Source organism: Eutrema salsugineum, unplaced genomic scaffold (assembly GCF_000478725.1).
Source record: "Eutrema salsugineum unplaced genomic scaffold, Eutsalg1_0 scaffold_4, whole genome shotgun sequence".
NCBI classification, from domain to species: domain Eukaryota; kingdom Viridiplantae; phylum Streptophyta; class Magnoliopsida; order Brassicales; family Brassicaceae; genus Eutrema; species Eutrema salsugineum.
The window spans coordinates 14,456,706-14,481,497 of NW_006256686.1; the positions used below are offsets into that span (position 1 = coordinate 14,456,706).

The 24,792-nt window shown below is 44.5% G+C and overlaps 2 protein-coding genes and 2 non-coding genes across 4 annotated transcripts in view; 3 read left to right on the top strand and 1 right to left on the bottom strand.

The window, feature by feature from the left end:
- Nucleotides 1-6,326: 6,326 nt before the first annotated feature.
- LOC112084711 lies at nucleotides 6,327-6,433 on the top strand. Its single transcript, XR_002898372.1, has one exon. It is a non-coding gene; the product is annotated as a small nucleolar RNA R71 (small nucleolar RNA).
- Nucleotides 6,434-11,642: 5,209 nt separating this feature from the next.
- On the top strand, nucleotides 11,643-11,752 carry LOC112084991. Its single transcript, XR_002898636.1, has one exon. It is a non-coding gene; the product is annotated as a small nucleolar RNA R71 (small nucleolar RNA).
- Nucleotides 11,753-14,631: 2,879 nt separating this feature from the next.
- Nucleotides 14,632-17,158, top strand: LOC112084559 (uncharacterized protein At3g60930, chloroplastic-like). The gene is made up of 4 exons (XM_024153710.1): nucleotides 14,632-15,272; nucleotides 15,356-15,531; nucleotides 15,642-16,351; nucleotides 16,430-17,158. Exons 1-4 carry the CDS (start codon nucleotides 14,632-14,634, stop codon nucleotides 17,156-17,158), a joined length of 2,256 nt encoding a protein of 751 aa, XP_024009478.1.
- A 6,151-nt stretch (nucleotides 17,159-23,309) lies between these two features.
- Nucleotides 23,310-24,792, bottom strand: part of LOC112084560 — a gene marked incomplete at its 3' end in the record, with an annotated part of 134,264 nt that continues 132,781 nt past the window's right edge. The window contains exon 7 of the mRNA XM_024153711.1: nucleotides 23,310-24,187. Coding sequence (XP_024009479.1) covers nucleotides 23,310-24,187 — 878 coding nt within the window. The remainder of the gene's footprint in view (nucleotides 24,188-24,792) is intronic.

Consider the following 24,792-nt stretch of genomic DNA (forward strand, 5'->3'; position numbering starts at 1 on the left):
TTCCAAGAACAGGTCATTCTCAAGCAAGATTCATGAAATCCCTATCCATTCTACTTGCACAACATTCACAAAATGATTCCAAGGTATCAAGAAACCCATTAAAATCGATTCCATTTGTTTTTTCTCTGTTCATGAACAGTACTCTAAGGTATGGAAAAGGTGAGTTTTAGCAGATTAAATACCTTGGAATCTTCAAGTTTCGAGTGTAAAACGGATGTGCAACAAGAAACTAGACAGGAATACGAGTTCAATGCAGTTGGAATCACTCAATTTGATGCAGCAACGAGAGAGATATGAAAGTTTAGAGTTCAAGAATGGAGAAGAGAGAGCAAACTCGCGATGAAGAAGAAAGAGTGGTGGGGAACAGCTGGCCTGGCGCGTCTGTTGACCGGTCAACGTCCGTACGGTCAACTGGAATTCAAATTTTTGATCGCGCCTCTTTAACCGTGTCACATGCCCGTGTCTATCACTCGAGGATGCTGTATCTTTGCCGCGGTCTCGACTTGGTCGTGTCTTCAGGCCGTGGCAAACCCCGAGCATTGTCCTTCTTCTTTCTTCTTGCCACGGTATGATTGTGTCCCCGTGGCAAACCCCTCGTGGCAGTGCTCATTCCTCGGTCAAACCCTCAAAAACTTTGCCACGGTCAAGCCTCCAGACCGTGTCTTGTAGACCGTGGCAAACACCGAACCTTGGCCGCTTCATTTTTGCTTTGCCATGGTCAGGCCTTTACCCCGTGGCAACCCCTAGTGGCAAACCCCGAGCATTGGACGTTTCACCTTCATTTTGCCACGGCCTAAGCTTCTTCCCGTGGCAACCAAGTCGTGGCATGGTCCGAATGTTGCCTGGTCCCCTTTTGTTCTTGCCTCGGCCTTGGTGTGTCTCGTGTCATTCCCACCGTGGCAATCACCGAACGTTTGTGATTTTTGTGTACTTTGCCACGGCCTGACTCCTTCCCGTGGCAACCCCACCCGTGGCATTGTCCTTCTTCTTTTCTCTCTTGCCACGGCCGCTTAGGTTCCATGTTACAAGGCCGTGGCATTCACCGAACACATGCCTCCTTTGCCACGGTCTGGCCTTGAGACCGTGATTATCTCCCCGTGGCAGCACAAAGAGACTTGCCACGCCTTAGTTTTGACCGTGGCTGGCCCCCATGTCAAAGGCCGAGCACAAGCTTGTCTCCATTCCTTCATCTCTTTTCATTCTGCATTCACTTTCCAAAGATTCAGACTCACACCTGACACCTGTGAACACTCAACAGACCCATCAAAACATCCTAAAACATAAAAAGAAAAGAATCAAAAGATCAAAAGCATATTTACAAAGGGTAAGCTTGGGGTGTCTCCCAAGAGCACTTTGTTTAATGTCTCTAAGTTTGACTTTGGTAACCTGATTAGCAGGCTGGTGGATCAAGAAGGGAAACTGATGTAGCTTCCTCCTTCCCTTGTGAAACTAAGTAATGCTTGATTCTCTGTCCATTCACCACAAATTCCTGACCATTCCTCCCTTCTAAGACAATGGCACCATAAGGCCTCACTTCAAGAACTTTGAAAGGTCCAGACCACCTAGACTTAAGCTTTCCTGGAAACAACTTAAGTCTAGAGTTGAAAAGCAACACCAAATCACCATTCTTGAACTCTCTTTTCAGGATCCTTTGGTCATGCAAGACTTTGGTCTTCTCCTTATAGATCTTTGAGTTTTCAAAAGCTTCAAGCCTAATCTCCTCAAGTTCATGGAGTTGCATGATCCTTTTCTCTTGAGCTGTCTTGATATCAAAGTTTAGAAACTTCACAGCCCACATAGCTTTGTACTCCAACTCAACAGGAAGGTGGCAGCTCTTCCCATATAGCAGACTGAATGGTGATGTTCCAATTGGAGTTTTAAAGGCAGTCCTGTAAGCCCATAATGCATCATCTAGCCTTTTGCTCCAATCTTTTCTGCTTGAGCTAACAGTCCTCTCAAGAATGGCCTTGATCTGTCTATTGGATACTTCAACCTGGCCACTAGTTTGAGGATGATATGGAGTAGCTATCTTGTGTTTAACTCCATGCTTTCTCAATAAACCTTCCAGAGTCTTGTTCAAAAAGTGGGATCCTCCATCAGAAATGACAACCCTTGGAACTCCAAACCTTGGGAAGATGATGCTCTTAAACAGCTTTACTACAACCTTGGAATCATTGGTAGGGGAAGCAATGGCCTCAACCCATTTGGACACATAGTCCACAGCAACAAGTATGTATTGATTTCCAAAGGATGAAATGAAAGGTCCCATAAAGTCAATCCCCCAACAATCAAAGATCTCCACTTCTAGAATGGGGTTTTGAGGCATCTCACTTCTTTTAGATATGTTCCCATGCCTCTGACAGGCATCACATGCTGAAACCACCAACTGGGCATCTTTGAACATTGTAGGCCACCAAAACCCACTTTGAAGAACCTTTGCCACAGTTTTGAATGCCCCCATGTGACCTCCAAAGGCAGAACCATGACATTCTTGCAACACAGGTTGCATCTCCTCTTCAGCAAGACACCTTCTGTAAAGCTGATCCTTGTTCAGAACATAGAGGTAGGGCTCATCCCAATAGTATCTCTGGACATCTCTGAAGAATTTTTTCCTCTTGTAGGCATCTAATTCAGGAGGCTCCACCCCACATGCAAGATAGTTCACTATGTCTGCAAACCAAGGCATCCTCCTTTCTTGAATGCTATCTACTTCCTCAAAATCCAAGTATGAATGGAGCACCATCAGAGACTCTTCAAGCAAAGCATCATCTATGGGAACTTTTTCTTCAATCCTCAGCCTTGAGAGATGGTCTGCAGCCCCATTCTCAATGCCCTTCTTATCAAGCACCTCCATATCAAACTCCTGGAGCAATAAAACCCATCTCAACAGCCTTGGCTTGGCATCTTTCTTGGTCATCAAGTACCTGAGGGCTGCATGATCGGTATACACAATGACCTTTGATCCCACCAGGTAGCTTCTGAACTTATCAAAGGCAAAAACTATTGCCAGCATTTCCTTTTCAGTTGTAGCATACTTCTCTTGGGCAGAGTCAAGTGTTCTACTGGCATAGTAGATCACATGCAGCTTCTTGTCTTTCTTTTGTCCAAATACTGCTCCAACAGCAAAGTCAGAAGCATCTGTCATGACCTCAAAAGGTAGAGACCAGTCTGGTGCCTGAACTATTGGTGCACTAACCAATGCCTCCTTGATCAACTTGAAGGCTTCCTCACATTCAGCATCAAAGATGAAATCCACTTCCTTACACAACAGTCTTGTTAAGGGCCTGGCAATCCTTGAGAAGTCCTTTATGAATCTTCTATAAAACCCTGCATGACCCAGGAAGCTCCTTATCCCTTTAACTGAAGTGGGGGTTTGCAAATTCACCATCACCTCCACCTTTGCCTTATCAACCTCAATACCCTTTTCAGAGACCTTGTGCCCAAGGACTATTCCTTCTTGCACCATGAAATGACACTTCTCCCAGTTCAGCACCAAGTTGTGCTGCTCACATCTCTCCAACACCTGTGTCAAATTAGAGAGACAATCCGAGAAGGAGGAGCCATAGACACTAAAGTCATCCATGAACACCTCAACTTTCTCTTCAATAATGTCAGAGAAAATGTGCATCATACATCTTTGAAAAGTGGCTGGTGCATTACATAAACCAAAGGGCATTCTCCTATAAGCATAAGTGCCATAAGGACATGTGAATGTTGTTTTCTCTTGATCTCTTGGATCTATGGGAATTTGGAAAAATCCAGAGTACCCATCGAGAAAACAAAAGTAAGGATGATTAGCTAACCTTTCAAGCATTTGATCAATGAATGGTAAAGGGAAATGATCTTTTCTAGAAGCAGAATTCAATTTCCTATAGTCAATGCACATGCGATGGCCAGTTATTGTTCTTTGAGCTATGAGTTCATCCTTATCGTTTTTCACCACTGTGATCCCACCTTTCTTGGGCACAACGTGAACAGGAGACACCCATCTTGAGTCAGAGATTGGGTAAATTATCCCTGCCTCAAGAAGCTTTAGTATCTCCTTCTTAACCACTTCCCTAAGGTTGGGGTTAAGTCTACGTTGGTGCTCAATAGAGGACATGGCTTGGTCCTCCAGGTGGATCCTGTGGGTGCATATATCAGGAGAGATTCCTCTAATATCTGCCAAGGAATACCCTATGGCTCTCCTGAATTTCCTTATTTCACTAAGTAATGCACGTTCCTCATGCTCCAGCAAGTTATCATTTATGATCACGGGAAAAGTAGAGTTTAGGCCTAAGAATGCATACCTGAGCCCTGTTGGTAGAGGCTTGAGCTCAACAGAGGGTGCATCCGCCTCATTCCAGTCCTGGTCCAGGTTGCTTTGGCTGGTGACTGATTCCTTGATAGCAAAGACTTCAGAGCCTCTTTGTTCCAGCTCCAAAAACCTTGTTTCAGGACCCAGCTCTCTTGCATTGTCCAGATACAGCTTATACCCTTCACTTGCTTCAGCCAAGAGCTCATTATCTCCTTGTTCTTGAGTTAGAGCAGCTTGAAAAGGATCCTCAGTGTTCAGTTCCTCAAGCAACTCATCAGCCAACTGGTCCATTGTCTCCACATAGAAACATTGACCTTCAATGGTGGGTTTCTTCATCATCTCATTCACATCAAACTTGAGCCTTTCAGACCCAAGTTGAAGCTCTATTATCCCACCTCTCACATCAATGATGGCTCCTGCAGTTGCTAAGAATGGCCTGCCCAAGATGAGAGGATCTACTGGTTCCTCATCCATTTCCAGCACAACAAAATCTGTTGGAACTTCAAAACCACCTATCTTGACAGGTAGATCTTCCAACATACCTACAGGCAATCTAACTGATCTATCTGCAAGGATAAGAGAAATCCTTGAGGGTTTGAAAACTCTAAAGCCCAACTTCTTAGCTATGGAGAATGGCATCAAGCTGACTGATGCTCCTAAATCACAAAGACATCTAGAGAATAGAAGAGGTCCAATGGCACAAGGGAGTGTGAAGCTCCCTGGATCAGTTAACTTCCTTGGAATGGACTTCTTCTGAATGATAGCACTGCATTCATGACTTAGTACTACCATGCCTTGAAGCTCTTTTGTCTTGTTCAGAATTGCATCCTTCAAGAACTTCCCCATCTTTGGCATCATTAGGAATGCATCAATGAGAGGCATTGTGAGTGGTGTCTCTTTGAGTGCCTTCTCAAATACAGCTCTTGCCTTGTTCACTAGTTGCTTCTTAAATCTCCCTGGAAATGGGAGCTTGGGTTGGTATGGAGGTGGTGGCACATACTTCTTCTCTGGTTCTGGTTCCTTTGCTACCTCTTTACCTTTTTCTGTCCTTGGTTTCTCAGCAACTTGATCATCCTTTAAGGCTGCCTCCCCCTCAGGTTGATCATTGTCCTCAATGATCACTTTGTTGTTCTCAATACCAGGTAATTCCTTGCCACTCCTCAGTGTAATTGCTTTGGCATATTCCTTGGGGTTGGGTTCTGGTTTTCCAGGTAGGTGACCTTGGTTCCTTGAGCTTGATGCTTGGTTTTGCTTCAGTTCCTTGATTTCCTGTTGCATAGTCTGTTGACCCTGAAGTAGTTGTTGCAGAATACCAACCATATCTGTACCCATCTGTGGCTGCTGTTGAACCATTGGTGGCTGAAACTGTTGTTGAACCGGCGCCTGCTGTTGGAACTGTGGTGGACCAAACCCTGGTGGTGCCTTTGGCTGCTGTGAAGTGTAACCAGTGCCCTGAAATGGTTGCTGTTGCTGACCAAAACTCTGATTCTGACCAAATTGATTCTTGGGTTGGAATGACCCTTGAAAGTTGTTCTTGGGAACAAAGTTCTTTGGAGCTTGAGAATTGGGATAGACCTGGTCTTGTGGGTTAGCTACATTGGTGTTCCTGTAAGAGAGGTTTGGATTGGCATTACCATACTGATATCTTTGGAACCTCTGATTCCCAATGTAGTTGAGCTCCTCTTGGGTAAGACCTTCTTCACTTATGTTCTCAAAAATTTGAGAAGGTTCCTCATACTCTCCAACAAAATGCATTGGTTTCTGAGTGGTGAATTTCAGCTTGTCCAATTCACTCCTCAACTCCTTAACTTCTCTGGTGAGCCTCTGTTCTGAGCTTGAACCTTCAGACCTATTTGATCTGTCATAGTCTTCACCATAAGTGTCATTGCTCAATGCTAAGTTCTCCACTAGCTCTAAAGCAGCATGTATCTCTTTACCCAGAAAGTTCCCATTGGATGCAGTATCCAGCTGGTTTCTAATCTTGGGAAGAGCTCCCCTATACAGTGTGCTGAGAAGAGAAGCCTCACTAAACCCATGGTGTGGGCATTGGTTTGTGTAGCTCCTGAATCTCTCATATGCTTCACCAAAACTTTCATTGCTGTGCTGAGTGAAGCTAGAGATTTGGTTCCTCAGTTTTGCAGTTCTTGAGGTGGAGAAGAACTTAGATAAGAAGGCTTGCTTGCATTGCTCCCAGGTTTGAATGGAGCCTCTTGGGAGATTCTTTTCCCATTGATGACCTTTATCACCAAGACTGAATGGGAATAGTCTTAGCTTAAAGCTGTCTTCTGAAACTCCATTTATCTTGGTCAGATCACACACCTTATCAAACTGGTCCAAGTGTTCCAAGGGATCTTCCATTGCTAACCCATGGAACTTTGAGTTCTGGACCATATTCAGCAATGATGCTTTCACTTCAAAGTTGTTGTTTTGCACAGGTGGTGCCTGAATACCAGCTCCATACTGATGAGCGTTGGCCCTGTCATTCTCTCCAACATAGACTTGGGGTTGCTCATATCTTCTTTGCTGTGGTTGGAAAGGGTGGGGTTGGTGGTGCACCTGGTGTCCTTGCTGAACATTGGCCTGATGCCTTTGTTGATGAGCTTGAGCTTGTCCTTGGTGGACATAAGCTTGTTGGTGGTGCACCTGTTCCTGCTGAACATTACCCTGGTGAAGCCCTTGACCAACTCCAATACCAGCTCCATGACCTTGAGCCTGTTGCTCCTGAACTGGTTGTTCTATATCTACCACGTGATCTCTTTGTTCTGCCATCTGGGTCTGATCAATTTGTCTACCACGTCTGTCTCTTCTCCTCCTTGGTACCAAAAGGTTGATGTTGTCGTTTAGAGGAAAAGGAGGACCACAGCTTCTTGATCTAGACCTGGTGTTCATACACCTGAAATCACAAACAGAACTTGAAAGGAATCAGTAAAAACAAGAAAGTAAGCACCTGATCTCAAGAACAGATCAGAGCTTAATGCTAATCAAACCACAATTTGGCAACGGCGCCAATTGATAGACAAGACTTTTTAGGGTCTCAGGGCTATCAATCCCCTTGTCAATGTAGCACAAAGAGGTTTATCAATCCAGATGTGGTGTTAGACACTAAGCTATATGATCAAGTTCTTAATTCAAGCAAACAAGAGTGGGTTTTGATTAATCTAGAGACAAATATAAACATAAACAGGATTAAAGACTAATGACAATGACAAATGATATGATGTGAATATGATATGATGGAGGCATGAGATTCTAGACATGATAGTTGGTTAGGGTGCTTTAGTGTTAAACTAGAAATGCTAATGACAATGATGAGACATGATTCAAGTGATTAAGAACTCTAATCTAGGTTAATCCTCTCATGAAGGTATTAACCCCTATACTAATCCATTTTCAAACCAAATTCCCATTTGTGAAATATGAATCAATATGCATTAATAAACAGTTCTCAATGATCATTCAAGCATTTAACAAATCATTCCTATGATGAAAAATTACTTAAACCTCTAACACAACTCTTTCAGGAATTTCATCAAACACTTTTGGTGCATGAAATTCCCAGAATCTAGATCAAGTGATTATCAAGGATCTAGCATAGAGAACAGTTGTTTAGAGAAATGAACCAATGAATCTAGCCCTAAGCACTCCTAATCTAACACTTTAGCTCCCTAACCTACACATCTAGAACCTCATTAAGGTAACTACTCACTAATCATGATCAACACACTAGATCCTTTGCAAGATGTGTTGTTAATCATGATTAGAAGTTGATTTTGATGAATAGAAATGATGAACAAGATGGAAAGAAACTGCAAATCGATTTAAACTCTCTAAAACAAAGTGTATTAAGTGGTTTTTCACAAAAGGGGGAAAAAAGACTAAAAGTAGATTAAGTTCTCCCCAAAAATTAGGTCTAAAAACCTTATAAAGGAGGCTTGGGCGAACCGGGTCAACCCGGAACAAACCGGGTACTGACCCGGCCTTGATGGGCAAAGAAGGGTTTGCCACGGTCTGGTGCATCCTTGGTGTGACCGTGGCATTCCTGACCGTGTCAAAGTTTTTACTTGTGTTCTTGGTTCCTTTTGTTGCCGCGGTCTGATCAAGCTTCATCTGGGACTTGTGGCAAGTTAACCGTGTCAAACGCCGAAGATGTGTAGAGGTTGCCACGGTCAAGCCTCCAGACCTTGGCATTCACACCGTGCCAAAACTCGCATGCATGTGAGGACCTTCCCAGCCAAGTATATGCTTGCCACGGCCAAGTCTCAGGCCGTGGCATTGAGATCGTGTCAAAAGCCGAAACTGTGTAGAAGTTATCTCCAGCCTCTTGTTCATTTGCCACGGTCAAGTCCTAGACCGTGGCATTCAGCTCGTGCCAATCGCCGAAGGTTGCAAGATGTTGCCACGGCCAAGCCTCATACCGTGGCATGTTTAACTTAGTCATCCTGGGCTGTCTGGACCATCTCGCATTCCGGAGAGTGTAACTTCCTGGAGACCTGTCCGAATTGAGTGATTCCGGTTTCAGAAGACAGAGGACTCATTTATCTCCAACTTTGATGAAGGAAGTTTCAGTGCTTGGGAAGTGTAAGGTTTCCTGGAGGGAACATCTTTGAAGTGCATTTACACGACCAGAGAGAAGCGTCTAGACATGTGTCCATTCTGGAGACCGTATCTTTCTGCTCAAAGCTCCGAATTGACTGATCTCGGTTGTTCTGGAAAGAAGACTCAAATGTCTCTGATTCTCATGAAGGCCGCGGAAACTGAATCGGTCTGGAAGTGCACCGTCCTTCGCATCCTTCAGAACTGATCTGCTCGGTCCGGAATACCTGCGAGACAGGGGTTTCTTCCGACGAGCTTATCTCTCTGCTCACGCGTCCGAATTCCACGATTCCAATTGCTATGAGACCGTCCTCCAATGCTCTCCAACTTCTATGAAGGACCCGCCGTCTGAATCGGACCGGAAGGCTCCCCGGACAGGAGATTTCTGAGACTCGTTCACACCCGGAGATTTTGGCCGATACACTTCATTCGCGGTACGTGAAAATGGCCGGTAAAGCTTCCCGCGGTACATGAAAATGGCCGGTAAAACCTTCCTGGCCAGCGAGAATGGCCGATAATCTCCCAAGACCTGATTTTTCCACTTTTTCAAGCTTTGCTCACCATTCCACCTCCTGGATTCATCTTTTCAGTTCCATATTCACCTGACAGACACTCAAAATATGCAAAGACTCATTGGGACCTAATGCATCTCCTAAGTTCTAAAATAAACCCTAAGGACCTAAAATGCATGAAATAAAACATGATTTGGGATGATTTATGCAACCTAAATGATGCAAATTATGAACATATCAGGTCGCGACATCTTTACCCACGGGGAACCACTGCTTTTTCCTGAGTTGAAAACACCAAGCCTCTGAAGATCCAGAAGAGCATAACCCTCACATTCAATGCATGATGATCGCAGAAGTGAACCACATGTCATAAATGAGGGGGATGAATCACTGAAGAGGATTGAAATGCCTTACATAGATTCAATCATCTGTTTCGATGCAGCAAAGTTTTACTGTGACTATTACTCTGCATTTGAAGCACCATACCATCCACCAGAAAGACTAGTTCGAACCCTGCACAAAGTTCAAGACAAATGTCAATTTCTTATCTCTTGTGACATTAGAGGTGAAAGATTTCTCAATGTTCTTTGTGATTATGGAGCTTGTATTAACATGATTTCCAAGGCTACTGCTTTGAGACTTAGCATTAAACACATTTCAAGCACCAGGATAAAGATAAGCTTAGCAGATGATTCAAGTGCAACTCCAAGAGGCATAGCCCGAGACGTTCCTCTAAGGATTGGAGATTGCCTAGCATATGTCGATCTCTACATAGTGAAGACCAAAGATGACTCATATCCAGTTATCCTTAGATAGCCTTTCTTAGCAACTGTTGGAGCCATCATGGATTGGCCCAACCGGAGACTTTCTTTTTCAAATAGCGACAAAGACATCTTCTATGAAGCTACACCACTTAAGAGCGAAGGAGGAAAGCATAGAGCACAAGCATTCGAACCAGAAGAACTCTGGAGTGGTGAAGCACCTGCAAGAGAGAACATGAGGATTTCGAAAAACACTTGTCTTAGGAAAAGATCTTATTTGAACTAAGTCTTTTTCTTTGCAAAGTCTAGCTTAAGACTATACACCAAAGTGTTTGATGGGAGGCAACCCATTTAGGTATTTATTTATCTAGTTTGATTTTCTTTTTCTATTGAAATTTTGTTTTTCTTATTTTATATAGGCCTTAGTATGCATCAAAAATTATTATTTTTAAATAAAAAGAGATCAAAAAGGAGCTGACTGCGGCCGAGAGAGGTTCAGCGACAGCCAAGAAACATTTTGTCGTGGCCGCGATAGCTTGATTCGCGGCCGAGCACATTCCGGGCACCCTTGACCATTTCCACCTCTACCTTGATTCAAATCAGCCCCTATTTGATCAAGCACCACCCACATCAACCACCATCCATCATTCACTATTCTATCACCTCCATAACCACCTCACATCCCATCACCAGCACCATAAGTTTTCTTTTACTTTATCTTTTCAGTTCTTACATACTCTATTTCTCATTCTTACCTGATTTATTTCACACTGGGGATAATGTGATTTAGGTCCGGGGGAGGATTCCATCCCTTGCTGACCACCTTCTCTTGCATGAGCCTCTGCATTATGCATTTTTCTTCAAAATTTTTCAAGTTTTTTCGGTTTTCTTAAAACTTTTCAAAAGGTCTTTTGAGTTTCAAAATATGTTTTCAAAGGTCAAATATGTTTTGAGGGAATAATGACAAAAATCGATGATGATAACCAACCTGTTTGCTTCTACACCATTCGTTCATAAAAAGCTCTTTCAAGATTTAGTACTAGATTAGGCAGTAGCTAGAATACCTACACTAAGAAATCCCACCAACGGACTTCTAATCATGGAGATATTTTCTGACAGGATATACTGGCTCATTTTAATTGGACCTAATCTTGACATCTAATTTTCTCATCAATGGTTTTAGGAAGGCATCATGATATACATCTAGGACATTTTTATCTTATTGTTACCACTCTTTGTTGTCCTAGATGACCAGTTCATCTTTAGCTTGTACCACACCCTTAACCCAAGCCTTTATTTTCAAAACTCATGCATTCTCTCTTAAGTTTTTATCGGCAGATATGTGCAAAAACGCTGGAGAATGAGGAACAAAATATTTTTTGGTCACTCAAGAGAAGGACTGAAAGAAAACGGGAAGGAACTGTTTCAGCAATCTCATTAACTCCATGATAGAAGATGGTCATCAGGTGCTCCTTGGAGAAACCATGGTGTGGAAAATCTCTTTGGTAATCTCTGAATCTTTCCCAGGCGTCATAGAGGTCCTCTGTGTCCTTCTGCTGAAATTTTTGGATGTTTTCCCTTAAGAGATTGGAATGATCTCTGGTGTAAAAGTGACTTAGGAAAGCCTCTCTACACTCTTTCCCCGTCCTTATGGACGCAGGTGGCAAAGTTTTAAGCCACTTACTAGCTCTACTAGTTAGAGAGAATGGAAAAAGGACACACATATGGTAATCGGTATTCCTCAATATGATCTATTGGGTGTTATGTAGGAAAACCATTATACTTTTTGAGATAGCTAATGTATTGTACCTTAGCTTCAGAGTCGCCATCCTTAGGAAAAGGTGGTCGAATTGCTCCCCTATGTACGAAAAGTTTGTGGGCTGCATCGCATTCTCCAATCAGCTGCTCTCCCTTCCTGGCATAGTTTGGTTCTCCAATCGCTTCATTGCCATTATTGATTGGGTCATTAAGCTCATCATCAGATGGATAACCATCTAGAAAAGGGTCCTCTTCAGCGAGAGGATCAAGGATATGCTCCCGACCCCTCATCAAAAAAGTACCTGAAAAATCAAAGAAAAATAAAATTTAGAAAGAGTTCTACGGAATTAAGCAGAGATTTGCAACGAAAGGAATCAAAATCCCCGGCAACGGCACCAAAAAATTGATGCTATGAGAATCAAGGGTTACTTCTAGCTTCACGTTTTAAATTTATAACCCTAAATATCTGCAAGTGCACAGATGTTCGTTATAGTACTTAGGGGTCGAACCACATAGATTTTGAGCTTTCAGTACGAAAAAATCAAGACTTAAGACTAGAAGAACAAGCAAAATGAGGGATTTTGGTTTTGGTGTCACTAAATCTAAAAGCAATGCAAATAAAAAGGTTGTAAAACAATAAAGATCAAGTGCTGGTTCTAATGGGTTTTCGCAGGGGTTCATGAATTGATCAAAAGACAAACAAATTGATTAAGGTAATCATCTAGTGATGATCCCGAACTCGAATAGGCGCATGTAAGATTAGCCATCTCTCGTCACCCTAATCATCTAATCACTCAACACAGCAATTAACTCTCGCTCTCATGCTGCGAATAAGATCATGCATTAAAAACAGAATTCATCCATGCTCGCGATTTTCTATAGGTAGCTTTCGTCTCCTATAGCGATTTCGCTCGATCACTTCTAGGTCTGGTAATTCGATACAGCACTCTCGTGGTTTCAATTACTGAGATAAATTTCTAAGTAGTTAGCAACAGAAACAGCATAGGGAACACAAATGAACGAAGGAATCCTAGAAGATTATGAACCCTAAATCGAATAAAGCATATGATCAAGACATGAAATTCCCTTTGAAAAATTCCTCAAAAACCCAACTCGGAAATTACTCAGACATAGCTGAGTTTAACATCACAAAAGTATTTAAAATTGCAGAGAATTGAAATAGACAAAGGTTAGAAACGAAGAACAGATTGAAGCAGGAGGGTCGATGGTGCCCCTCTCGGTGGCTCCTCTTCGCGGCGAGACTCTCTTCTAGGGTTCCTGGTGAGAAATGTGACACACCCTTCTAAATGACTTAAAAGAGGTTTATATAGTGTCTTGAGTCCTCGGGAACGCCTAGGGCTTACAGAAATAATGACGGGAAAGACTTCGGCTTTAGATGGGCTTCTGAGGCTCGGAAATAAACTCCCCGCGGTCAAAAAATTCGCACCCCCGACAGGTGATGTTTTGGCCGCGGGTGAGCTTCGGACTGTGTTGATTCGCCTTCAGTGCATCGACCTTATCTGGAGATCTAACCATTAGATTGCTTTGATTCTACTTGCAATGGAAATCTGGTTGTACAGCTTGGCCCGTCTGTCTTTGTCCGCGGCTCGGTACACTTGCCTTGATGAATACGGCTCGACCCACTTGTTTCGTAGGTCGGCTCGGTTCATGTCTGGCGGGCAGCTGCTCTCGCGTAATCGGTTTTCTTCGGTACTTGGTCATTTTCGAGATGGTTTGATCAAGGAGGGGTGAAACCGACCCCAACAGTCAGCCCCCCAGCTCGTCAGTTTCAGAGACGAGAGTGATGAGGTTCATTGTTCCTGGCCATAGGATAAACCATCGAGTTAGGCCGTTATGAAACAATTTTGGACGAGCCATTCTTTACGTGGCATTATAACGAGCTTTTGCTGATGAGGCTGTTTGAAGGGAAATGCCGAGCCATTCATAGATGATGGCGAGCTGTTTTTAGTGACATGGTCCCTATATAGTACCGAACCGTGCCTTGTGACGAGGCGTGTTGAGATAAAGTAATGCCAAGGCGTCTTATTAACGACCAGACGACCTGTGGGAGCTACGCCGAGCTGAATAAACGACGAGGCGTTTTGTGTAAAGATGTCGAATCGTCGGGACGTTCTTGTTTGATAACACCGAGCCATGTTCCAAGGCAACGGCGAGGCATTTCTGTTACTGATGCCGAGCCGTGTTTCAAGGAACGACGAGGCGTTTCTATCAGCAATGCCGAGCCGTGTTTCAAGGTAACAACGAGGAATTTCTGTTAGCAATGCCGAGCCGTGTTTCAAGGTAACGACGAGGCATTTCTGTTAGCAATGCCGAGCCTTGTTTCAAGGTAATGACGAGGCGTTTCCGTTAGCAATGCCGAGCCATGTTTCAAGATAACGACGAGGCGTTTCTGTTAGCAATGCCGATCTGTGTTTGGCGAAAGGCGAAACAGAATGCCGAGCCGAATAAACGACAAGGCGTGTTGTTACAACTATGCCGAGACATCAGCTGAAGACTCAGACCTCCCGACCGTTGGTCTTCCGGAAGAAGATTCTCGGCTATTTCACTAAAGGTAGCTCTCCCTTCTCTCTTCTTTCTCTCTCTAGTTTATTTATTTTCCGGCTAGGGTTCGGAGGCCTCCGTCGCTCCAGATATTATTCCGACAAAAATTCGCCTCGTAGTATAGTAATTCCTGTACAAACTGTAAACCATGTTGAACCGTTCCGACGATTCGCTGGATCCACTTTTTTACTATGTGTCGAGCCGCGTAGATGCCAAGGTGAGAGGCGTAACAGGGTCCTCTGAGGCGTCTGTCTTGCCGAGCCCTTCCAATCATTCATCCGAAGGCGACGAGGCGTCGAATCATTCAAATCCATCATGTGCTTGCTCTCCCAATAACAAGCCGTCGGTTTTGACGAGCTGCTCCCGGGGTTCTGCCTATATTGAAGACATTGATTATGCCATAATAAAGGCTGAGGAAGAAGCGTTTCCCTTTGATCCAGTCGAGGCGAGGCTTGAATTAGAACGTCTCATGGCATCCCGAGGTGCTTCTTTGTCAGGGCAGGGGAAACACAAGCGAGGGAGAAGACAAAAACCTGACCCGCCTGGTGCCACACTTTCTTCCCCCGACTCGCTTGAGGCGTTGCGATGTCGCTTTGGAATGTCCGAGGCGGTGGAATTCGTCATTCCAGAGAATAGCGACCGAGCTGACAAACCCCCTGAAAATCACTTTACCCTGTACGAGGTGTTCTTCGAGCTCTGTTTCCTCTGTTTCCCGATCCCTGGAGTTATCCTCGAGTACCTGTGGAAACACGGGATCTCGATTGGGCAGATTATGCCGAGGGGCTTGCGGCATATGATCGGCATCCTAGTTTGGGTTTTGAATGCGGACTCGACATTGAGCTGGATCATCTGCTAAACTTGTTGGCGATTAGAAAGGCTCCAAAGGGAGGCAGATTTTATATCTCCAACAAGTCTAATCGCCGGATTATAGGCGGTTTCCCAAGCAAAGATCAGTTTTGGACCGCGCGTTTCGTCTATGTCTTGGTGAACGAGGCATCGGTTGGCGAGGACTTCGTCCGAAAAACCAAGACCGCTTGGGGACCACTTGGTAGCCGATCCAAAGCTTTGCCTCGGCTCGGAGCTGTTATGGTACGATTTTCTCTTCACTAAACTGGTTATTTTGTGTTGTTTTTGCTGTTCGGAGCATTCTTCCCCCAGTTCCTGACGACCTCTTCGTTGTTCGAGATACCCTTGCGGCTCGGAGAGTCAATTGGAGGAAGCACTTTACGTTTGAGAGAGTGGAAAGAGCGCGAGCGATTTTCGCCGGAGTACCTGTTAGCACTTCGTCTTCGAATTCTTCAGGAGATACAAGGGAAAAAATGGTGATCATCACTCTTAGAGACAGAAAGAGGCATGAAGAGGAAGAGGCTGCAAAACGAGCCGCCGAGGCGGCTCAAACGGAGGCCGAGGCTATCCCTCAAGACGATCCACCGAGCCGTGAAGGGGAAGGCGTGATCCGAGCTGTGGGGGCGAATGTTGCCGAGGTGGTTGAGAAGGAGGTGGCGCCCGAGGTGGAACCAGGTGAGATCATCCCCGAGATGCCCAAAGACAATTCTGCGGCTCATAGCAAAACACCTTCCAACTCGGCTATTTTGGCTCTCCCGAAGTCGTCAAGGCCCTCAGCTTCACATCTACAGAAACACGACGCTGGTCAAAAACTATCAGCCACTGAGAAAGGGAAAGGCGTGGCTGTTCAGAAAAACGAGCCGCCCAAGAAGAAACGCAAGCCGGCGTCTGGTGATCCCGCTTCACGCAAACTGGTCGTCGACGACCCGGATGCCTCGGCGGTGATGTTTTCGCGGCTTCCTCCTCCCGAGCAGCTGAGGAGACCGAGGTCCTATGGTGCAATGGCACAGCGCGGTACCAAGGTCTGTTCTGTTTATTTTTCCAGCTACTTTTCCGTGTCGAATTCCGGCTAAATGTTTAACACATATTATTCTTTGCAGTTTGTAGCGGCTATCAACGAGCTGATGGCTGAGTGCGAGGCGGACCTGTCTAAGGTCGAACGTCGTCTGGATGAAGCTCGGAATGAGACCGCAGTGGCAAAGGGGAAACTTGACGAGGCGATGACCAAGGTGAAGAGGCTGGAAGAGGAGAAGATAGCTCTTCATGCCGATGTCGATAAGGTATCCGTCACGGTTATTCGCCTCGAAGAGGCCAGGAGAGCCAAAAGCGCCAAGGTGGGGTTGCTTAAGAGGCGTATCGAGGCCAAGGATGCCTTGTTTGATGATAAGGTCAAGCGTGCGAAGAACGAAGCGAGGCGAGAGTTGACATCCAAGTTTCAGGAACGCTTTGCCAAGGTGAAGGAAGGTCTCGCCAAGCTCGAGAAGGCCAAAATTGAAGAGAATGAGCTTGGGCAGATCAATGGCAACCTTGCTATGATCGACGACCTGAGGAAACCGGATGGCCCGACTCTCGATGACGAAGAGACGAAGTTAAAGCGTTCGGAGAGCGAATACATCGACGATAAGGCGTATGAGCGCATCGCATCCGAGATCCGAGGTGAGCTAGTCTTCTCGCCCGTGTCGCCGGACTCTGTAGCCACCTGCCTGGGTAACGAGCCGATTGAGGAGACAGCGGCTAATCTGGGTGTTGGAGATCCGACCGGATCGAACACGGGTACGCCAGCCCTTTCGAACCTCCTTGCCGAGCGAGAGACGCAATCAGCAGCTTGACTCTCCCCCTTCCTCCCTTATCTTTTATTTCTAGCGTTTTGTACTAAGTGCCTGGATGGCTTTATCCACTTTTCGTAATTGGCGCCTGGATGGCTTTATCCACTTGACTATTGATTTTATTGATGGATTGATTTGGTAGTGGTTATACCTGTCTTTCCCCTTAGTCATTTTTTGGAATTGTTACTTTTGCCTTTAGCGGATTGGAAACTTTTTCGGATTGGAAACTTTTTCGGAAGCTGTTGTTGGACCGAGCTGTCATTAGTTGGTTCGTCAAGCCGGGCCAAGAGTGCTTGTGTTTTCTTTTTTGGCCGGACCATGACGAAAGGTCGAAAAAAAAAATCGGATTAAGGAATAGGCTGTTTAAGTTATAGTTGGTTTTTCCACATATCGTATAATTTCTGTTTAAATCTAAATCACGAGCTGGGAGTTGCTTTGTGACATGTCCTTGTTTTAGGTAACTCTGACAAAAGAGATTAACGTTCTTTTATGCATTCGACCGTTAGCGCCAAGGCGTTTGAGCTAGGAAAGAGAGAGTGCGAGACATTTTAACTCAGATTTAGTTCTGACCGTCTGAGGCGCTAAGTTTAGAACTCTCGTTGCCGAGGTCTATGTCCTTAGATGATATCAGAGGGATATCAGAGTTCGATTTTAGACCGGCGTTTTCGAGAGGGTGAATGCATTTGCCGGGTTTTGAGAGTTCGTTTTGGTTTTAGAGAAAGCGATGTAGTCTCGACTTACAATCTCGTGTGCGATGACGAACTGTGGTGACCGATACGTTTTTGGTCCAAAATCTGTATAGCGCGCTTGATTTTAATCCATAGAGGATGTGACTTGCACCCTCGTCCTAGGAAAGGTGATAAAAAGTCCATTTAGAGAACTTTGTGACTGTTGTCTCGTTGTGGCCAGCAACGAGGCGAGGTGTTTTAGAACTATAGATCAGAAAATTGAATGCAAGGACAAGTAAAAGTCTAGGAGAAGTGGACGCAAGTGATGAATGAAAAAGTAGCCGAAATGACAATGAATGAATTAAACATCCAAGGTGAACACGAGTAAATGAAAAACTAGCTGGAGTAAAATGAATGAAAAAACTAGCCGAAGTGACAATGATCTTAGAGATAGTAGACTCAACAAGCTGAAATCTTACAGTTAATGAAGGTATGTGTATACGTACCTACTCCCCCCCCTTTTTAGGAGGGGGGACAGCTGAACCAGAGGGGCTGCCTACGTATCCTTTGCAGGGATCAAGCCGTCCCGTAGTTCATGTTGACGTGTTATAGCCTTAGTGATAATACTTCTTTAGGTGCATTGCGTTCCACGACCTTGAAATTGCTTCGTCTGCTACCGTCGCAAGTTCATAGACTCCTGGGCGAACTACTTTTGTAATCTTGTAAGGGCCTTCCCAATTTTCTCAGAGCTTTCCTACATTCTTCTCGGCAGTGTTTTGGAACACTTTTCGAAGAACGAGCTCTCCTTCTTTAAATCTTCGGCTTCGGACATTTTTGTCGTAGTATCTCGCCGTTGCTTGTTGGTAGTTCTAAACTCGGATTAAAGCCTGGTCACGCCTTTTGTTGACTAAGTCGAGTTCGTCCAGCATCACTAAGTGATTCAAACCCTCCTGTCCTGGCAGAAGTCTTCGTCGAATCCCTGGGAAATCCACCTCAGGGGGAATTACGCACTCCATTCCATAGACGAGAGCGAATGGAGTTTCTCCAGTGACTCGGCACAGAGTCGTCCGATGCGACCAAAGGACTCCTTCGAGTTTGGTCGTCGAGCCTCTTTTTAGGCCGTCTAGGATCGTCTTGTTGGCTGCTTCGGCTTGTCCATTCCCCTGGGGATATCTCGGCGTAGACTTGCTCTGACGAGTTTTCCATTTCTCGCAGAAAGCTTCGAAGCGAGTTGAGATGAACTGGGTAGTAAATGAAAGCTTCAAAGGACGCCAAGAATTCTTGAGACTCTTGTTCATAAGCGATCTCTCTCATCTCCAAAAGTGACTCAACACCCATGTTCCCAAGCAAAGTCTTGACATCTTCATAGATGCCAATCTTCTTCAGAAAGTCCAAATCAGGGAATCTCCCTTGCTGGATCTCTATCTGTTGAAACTTAGCCAGATAATCAAGTGTTTCTGGTTCAGTTGTCTTGAACTTCTTTGATCCCTCTTCAATGGTGCCTTGGGAACCACCAGCTGAGCTGCTTGAGTCACTTTCAGTCTGTTCACTCTCAGATACCACAGCCAATTGTTTCCCCTTCTTCTTGGAACCAGAAGCAACCACCAAAGTTTTTCCTTCAGGCCTTGTCCTTTTTGGCGCTGGATCACACTTCCCTTGCTTTGTGGTATTCTTTGCTCCTTGACCTTTTTCTCTTGGCTTTGAAGATCCTGAGACCAAACCTTTGCCCTTTGATGCATTTCCTTCTTCTTAGCCAGAGAGTTGGTTCTTTCAGTCATCTGCCAAGAGATTCTCAAAAACAATGTTAGTACAAGAACAAGCTTCACAAAATTCTTCAAAATTTTGAAAAACATTTGTTGCAAGAATCGATTTTAAAACCACATGAACAGGTTTCTCAAGCCAAGTATCAATCCAATAAGTTCATAGCAATGCAAAAACAAGAGTGCAAAGCAAAGACTCAGCAAGAAACCAATTCATCTCTCTTTTTTTTTTTTTTTTTTTAAAAAAAAAATCAATTTTTCTTCATGAATTACTTGCAACAATTTTCAAAACTCAAGAACAAGGAATCACCAACAAAGTGCTCTGTTTTCCAAGACTATCTAGCACCCTAGCATTTATAAAAATAATTCCAAGGTCTAAAACTACCTATCAAAATCGATTCCACACTTTGAAGCTCATAAATCACCATTGAAGAACATGGAAAAAGGTGAATTTTAACAGGATAAAATACCTTGGGATTAAGATGCAACGAGTTTGAAATGCAATCAGGATGATGTTAACAACTCAAAAACGAGCTCAGAGCACTTTGAATCAACAAATTTGGTGGAGAAATGAGAGAGATATGGTGAAAACAATGGAGAGAAATGAGAGAAAGAGTTGCAAACTCGGGTTTGTTGTGGGGAAGAGGGAGTGTGGGACAGGGTCAATCCTTTGGACTGGTGGTCAATAGATCTATTTTGACCAGTCAAGGCTTTGACCCGTCCTTTTCTCATTGACCGGCCTCCTTTCTCTCTTTTGTGCGTCCGGGAACCGTCGGGATCGAGCCGTATGACCGTCTTGGTGCAGAACCGGAAATATTTTTGTGCTACCTGGTCATTCTCTTTCTAACCCGCACGACCAACCCACAGTAAAGATCCTTCAGCCCGGTTTTATCTTTTCTCATTGCTGCTACTTGGAACCCATTGAAACCAGCTAGCATGACCAAGTCGGAGTAATTTGCGAATGGATGTGCGGTTTGGTTCCTCTTGTTTCTAGGTAGCACAACCATCCCGCAGCTTTTATGACTTAGACTACTCAGGCCTTTCTTTTTCTTCTGCGACCTTTTCTTCATGTTTTCCAGCTAGCACGACCAACTCGGAGTAAATTCCGAATGGATGTGCGGGTTGGTCTTCTTTGTTCCTAGGTAGCACAACCATCTCGCAGGTTTTGTGACTTAGGCAGCTTGGGCACTCTTCTTTTGCTGCGGCTTGGACTCATTCTTCCCAGGTAGCACGACCAACTTGGAGTAAATTGAGAGTTGGGCTGCGAGTTAGGTTCTTTTGTTTCCAGGTAGCACACTTAAGCTGCAGGGTTTGTTACTTAGACATTCTGGCTGTTCCTCTTTTGCTGCGGCTTGGACCTCTTTCACCAGGTAGCACGACCAACTTGGAGTAAATTGAGAGTTGGGCTGCGAGTTAGGTTCCTTTGTTTCCAGGTAGCACGACCAGGCCGCAGGTTTCTGGACTTAGACAACTCGGCCATCCCTCTTGTGCTGCGACATGGGCTCCTTTTTCCTAGCTAGCACACCTAAGCCGCAGCTTTTGTCACTTAAACTCCTCGGCCACTCTTCCATTGCTGCGACCTAGTCTTCATGTTTCCCAGGTAGCACGACCATCTCGGAGTAATTTGAGAGTCTTCATGCGGCCTGGACTCCTCTCTTCTTACCCGCAGCACCAGCTAGCACAGTTTAGGACTTAGACGTTTTGGACTCCTTTTGTTTGGTGCGGCCTAGTCTTCGTGCTTCCAGGTAGCATGCCTAAGCCGGAGTGTTTTGCGGATGGATGTGCGGGTTGGCTTCTATTGTTTCTAGGCCGCAGCACCAGGTAGCAGAGTTTGGGACTAGAACTCTTGGCCTGTTCTTCTTCTTTCTGCGGCCTGGACTCCTTTCACTAGGTAGCACGCCCAGGCCGGAGTAAATTGCGAGTCCTGCTGCGGCCTGGGCTCTTCCTGATCCAGATCGCACACCTAGGTAGCACTGAGGCGTTCTCCAAGTTTTTCAGTCCTTAAACACTTCCCCCAGCCCTCTCATATGCTCCCTTCCATTCATCACTGAGCTATGTCTCCAAAAATCACCTAGAACCAGAGAACAACTCACAAAACCCATCAAAAAGTTCTAAAACATAAAAGAAAAGAGAAGAAATCAAAAGGACTATGTACAAAGATAAGCTTGGGGTGTCTCCCAAGAGCACTTTGTTTAAAGTCTCTAAGTTTGACTTTGGAAACCTGTTTAACAGCGGTGGATCAAGAAAGGGAACTGATGTAGCTTCCTCCTTCTTTTGTGAAACCAGATAATGCTTAATCCTTTGTCCATTCACCACAAACTCTTGACCATTCTTTCCTTCCAAGACAACAGCTCCATATGGCCTGACTTCAAGAACCTTAAAGGGTCCAGACCATCTAGACTTAAGTTTTCCTGGAAACAACTTAAGTCTAGAGTTGAACAGCAACACCAAATCACCATCCTTGAACTCCCTTTTCAGAATCTTTTGATCATGCAAAGCTTTGGTCTTCTCCTTATAGATCTTGGAGCTCTCAAAAGCCTCAAGCCTAATCTCCTCAAGCTCATGGAGTTGCATGACTCTTTTCTCTTGAGCTGTCTTGATATAAAAGTTCAGCAACTTCACAGCCCACATAGCCTTGTATTCCAACTCAACAGGAAGGTGGCATCTCTTCCCATATAGCAGACTGAAAGGTGATGTCCCAATTGGAGTTTTAAAGGCAGTCCTATAAGCCCACAATGCATCATCTAGCCTTTTGCTCCAATCTTTTCTGCTTGAGCTAACAGTTCTCTCAAGAATGGCTTTGATCTGTCTATTAGATACCTCCACCTGGCCACTAGTTTGAGGATGATATGGAGTAGCTATCTTGTGTTTCACTCCATTCTTTCTCAGCAAACCCTCCAACGTCTTGTTCACAAAATGAGATCCTCCATCAGAGATGACAACCCTTGGAACTCCAAATCTTGGGAAGATAATGCTCTTGAACAGCTTCACTACAACCTTGGAATCATTGGTAGGGGAAGCAATGGCCTCAACCCATTTGGAGACATAGTCCACAGCAACAAGTATATACTGATTCCCATAGGATGAAATGAAGGGCCCCGTAAAGTCAATCCCCCAGCAATCAAAGATCTCAACTTCTAGAATTGGGTTTTGAGGCATCTCACTCCTCTTTGATATGTTCCCATGCCTCTGACAGGCATCACATGCTGAAACCACTAACTGAGCATCTTTGAACATTGTGGGCCACCAAAACCCACTCTGAAGAACCTTGGCCACAGTCTTGAATGCTCCCATGTGACCCCCAAAAGCTGAACCATGACACTCTTGCGACACAGGTTGCATCTCCTCCTCAGCAAGACACCTTCTATACAGCTGATCTTTGTTCAGGACATAGAGGTAGGGCTCATCCCAATGGTATCTCTGAACCTCTCTGAAGAACTTCTTCCTCTTGTAAGCATCTAATTCAGGTGGCTCCACTCCACAAGCAAGATAGTTCACTATGTCAGCAAACCAAGGCATCCTCCTCTCTTGAATACTCTCCACTTCTTCAAACTCCAAATAAGAATGGAACACCATCAGTGATTCCTCAGGAAGACTATCATTGAGAGGCACTTCGGAGTCAATCCTCAGCCTTGAGAGATGGTCTGCAGCTCCATTCTCTATACCCTTTTTATCTTGTACTTCCATATCAAACTCCTGAAGTAGAAGAACCCATCTTAGCAATCTTGGCTTGGCATCTTTCTTGGTCATCAGATACCTGAGGGCTGCATGATCAGTATATACAATGACTTTTGATCCCACCAGGTAGCTTCTGAACTTATCAAAGGCAAAGACTATTGCCAGCATTTCCTTCTCAGTAGTAGCATACTTCTCTTGTGCAGAGTCAAGTGTTCTACTGGCATAGTAGATGACATGTAGCTTATTGTCTTTCTTTTGCCCAAGAACTGCTCCAACAGCAAAGTCAGATGCATCTGTCATGACCTCAAAAGGACGGGACCAGTCTAGTGCCTGAACTATTGGTGCACTAACCAATGCCTCCTTGATCAACTTGAAGGCTTCTTCACATTCAGCATCAAAGATGAAGTCCACTTCTTTACACAACAGTCTTGTCAAGGGCCTGGCAATTCTTGAGAAGTCTTTGATAAATCTTCTGTAAAACCCTGCATGCCCAAGGAAACTCCTTATCCCTTTGACTGAAGTGGGGGTTTGCAGATTCACCATCACTTCCACCTTTGCTCTGTCAACCTCAATACCCTTCTCAGATATCTTGTGCCCAAGAACTATTCCTTCCTGCACCATGAAGTGGCACTTCTCCCAGTTCAACACCAAGTTGTGCTGCTCACATCTCTCCAAGACCTGTAACAAATTAGAGAGACAATCCGAGAAGGAGGAGCCATAGACACTAAAGTCATCCATGAACACCTCAACTTTCTCTTCAATAATGTCAGAGAAAATGTGCATCATACATCTTTGAAATGTTGCAGGGGCATTACAGAGACCAAAAGGCATTCGCCTGTATGCAAATGTGCCATAAGGGCATGTGAATGTTGTTTTCTCTTGATCTCTTGGATCTATGGGAATTTGAAAAAATCCATAGTACCCATCGAGAAAACAAAAGAAGTTGTGGTTTGCAAGCCTCTCTAACATCTGATCAATGAAAGGTAAAGGAAAATGATCCTTCCTAGAGGCTGCATTGAGCTTTCTATAGTCTATACACATTCTGTGTCCTGTGACACTAAAGTCATCCATGAACACCTCAACTTTCTCTTCAATAATGTCAGAGAAAATGTGCATCATACATCTTTGAAATGTTGCAGGGGCATTACAGAGACCAAAAGGCATTCGCCTGTATGCAAATGTGCCATAAGGGCATGTGAATGTTGTTTTCTCTTGATCTCTTGGATCTATGGGAATTTGAAAAAATCCATAGTACCCATCGAGAAAACAAAAGAAGGTGTGGTTTGCAAGCCTCTCTAACATCTGATCAATGAAAGGTAAAGGAAAATGATCCTTCCTAGAGGCTGCATTGATCTTTCTATAGTCTATACACATTCTGTGTCCTGTGACAGTTCTAGTAGCTATAAGCTCATCCTTCTCGTTTTTAACCACTGTGATCCCACCCTTCTTGGGGCACAACATGAACAGGAGACACCCATCTTGAGTCAGAGATTGGGTAAATTATTCCTGCCTCAAGAAGTTTTAGTATCTC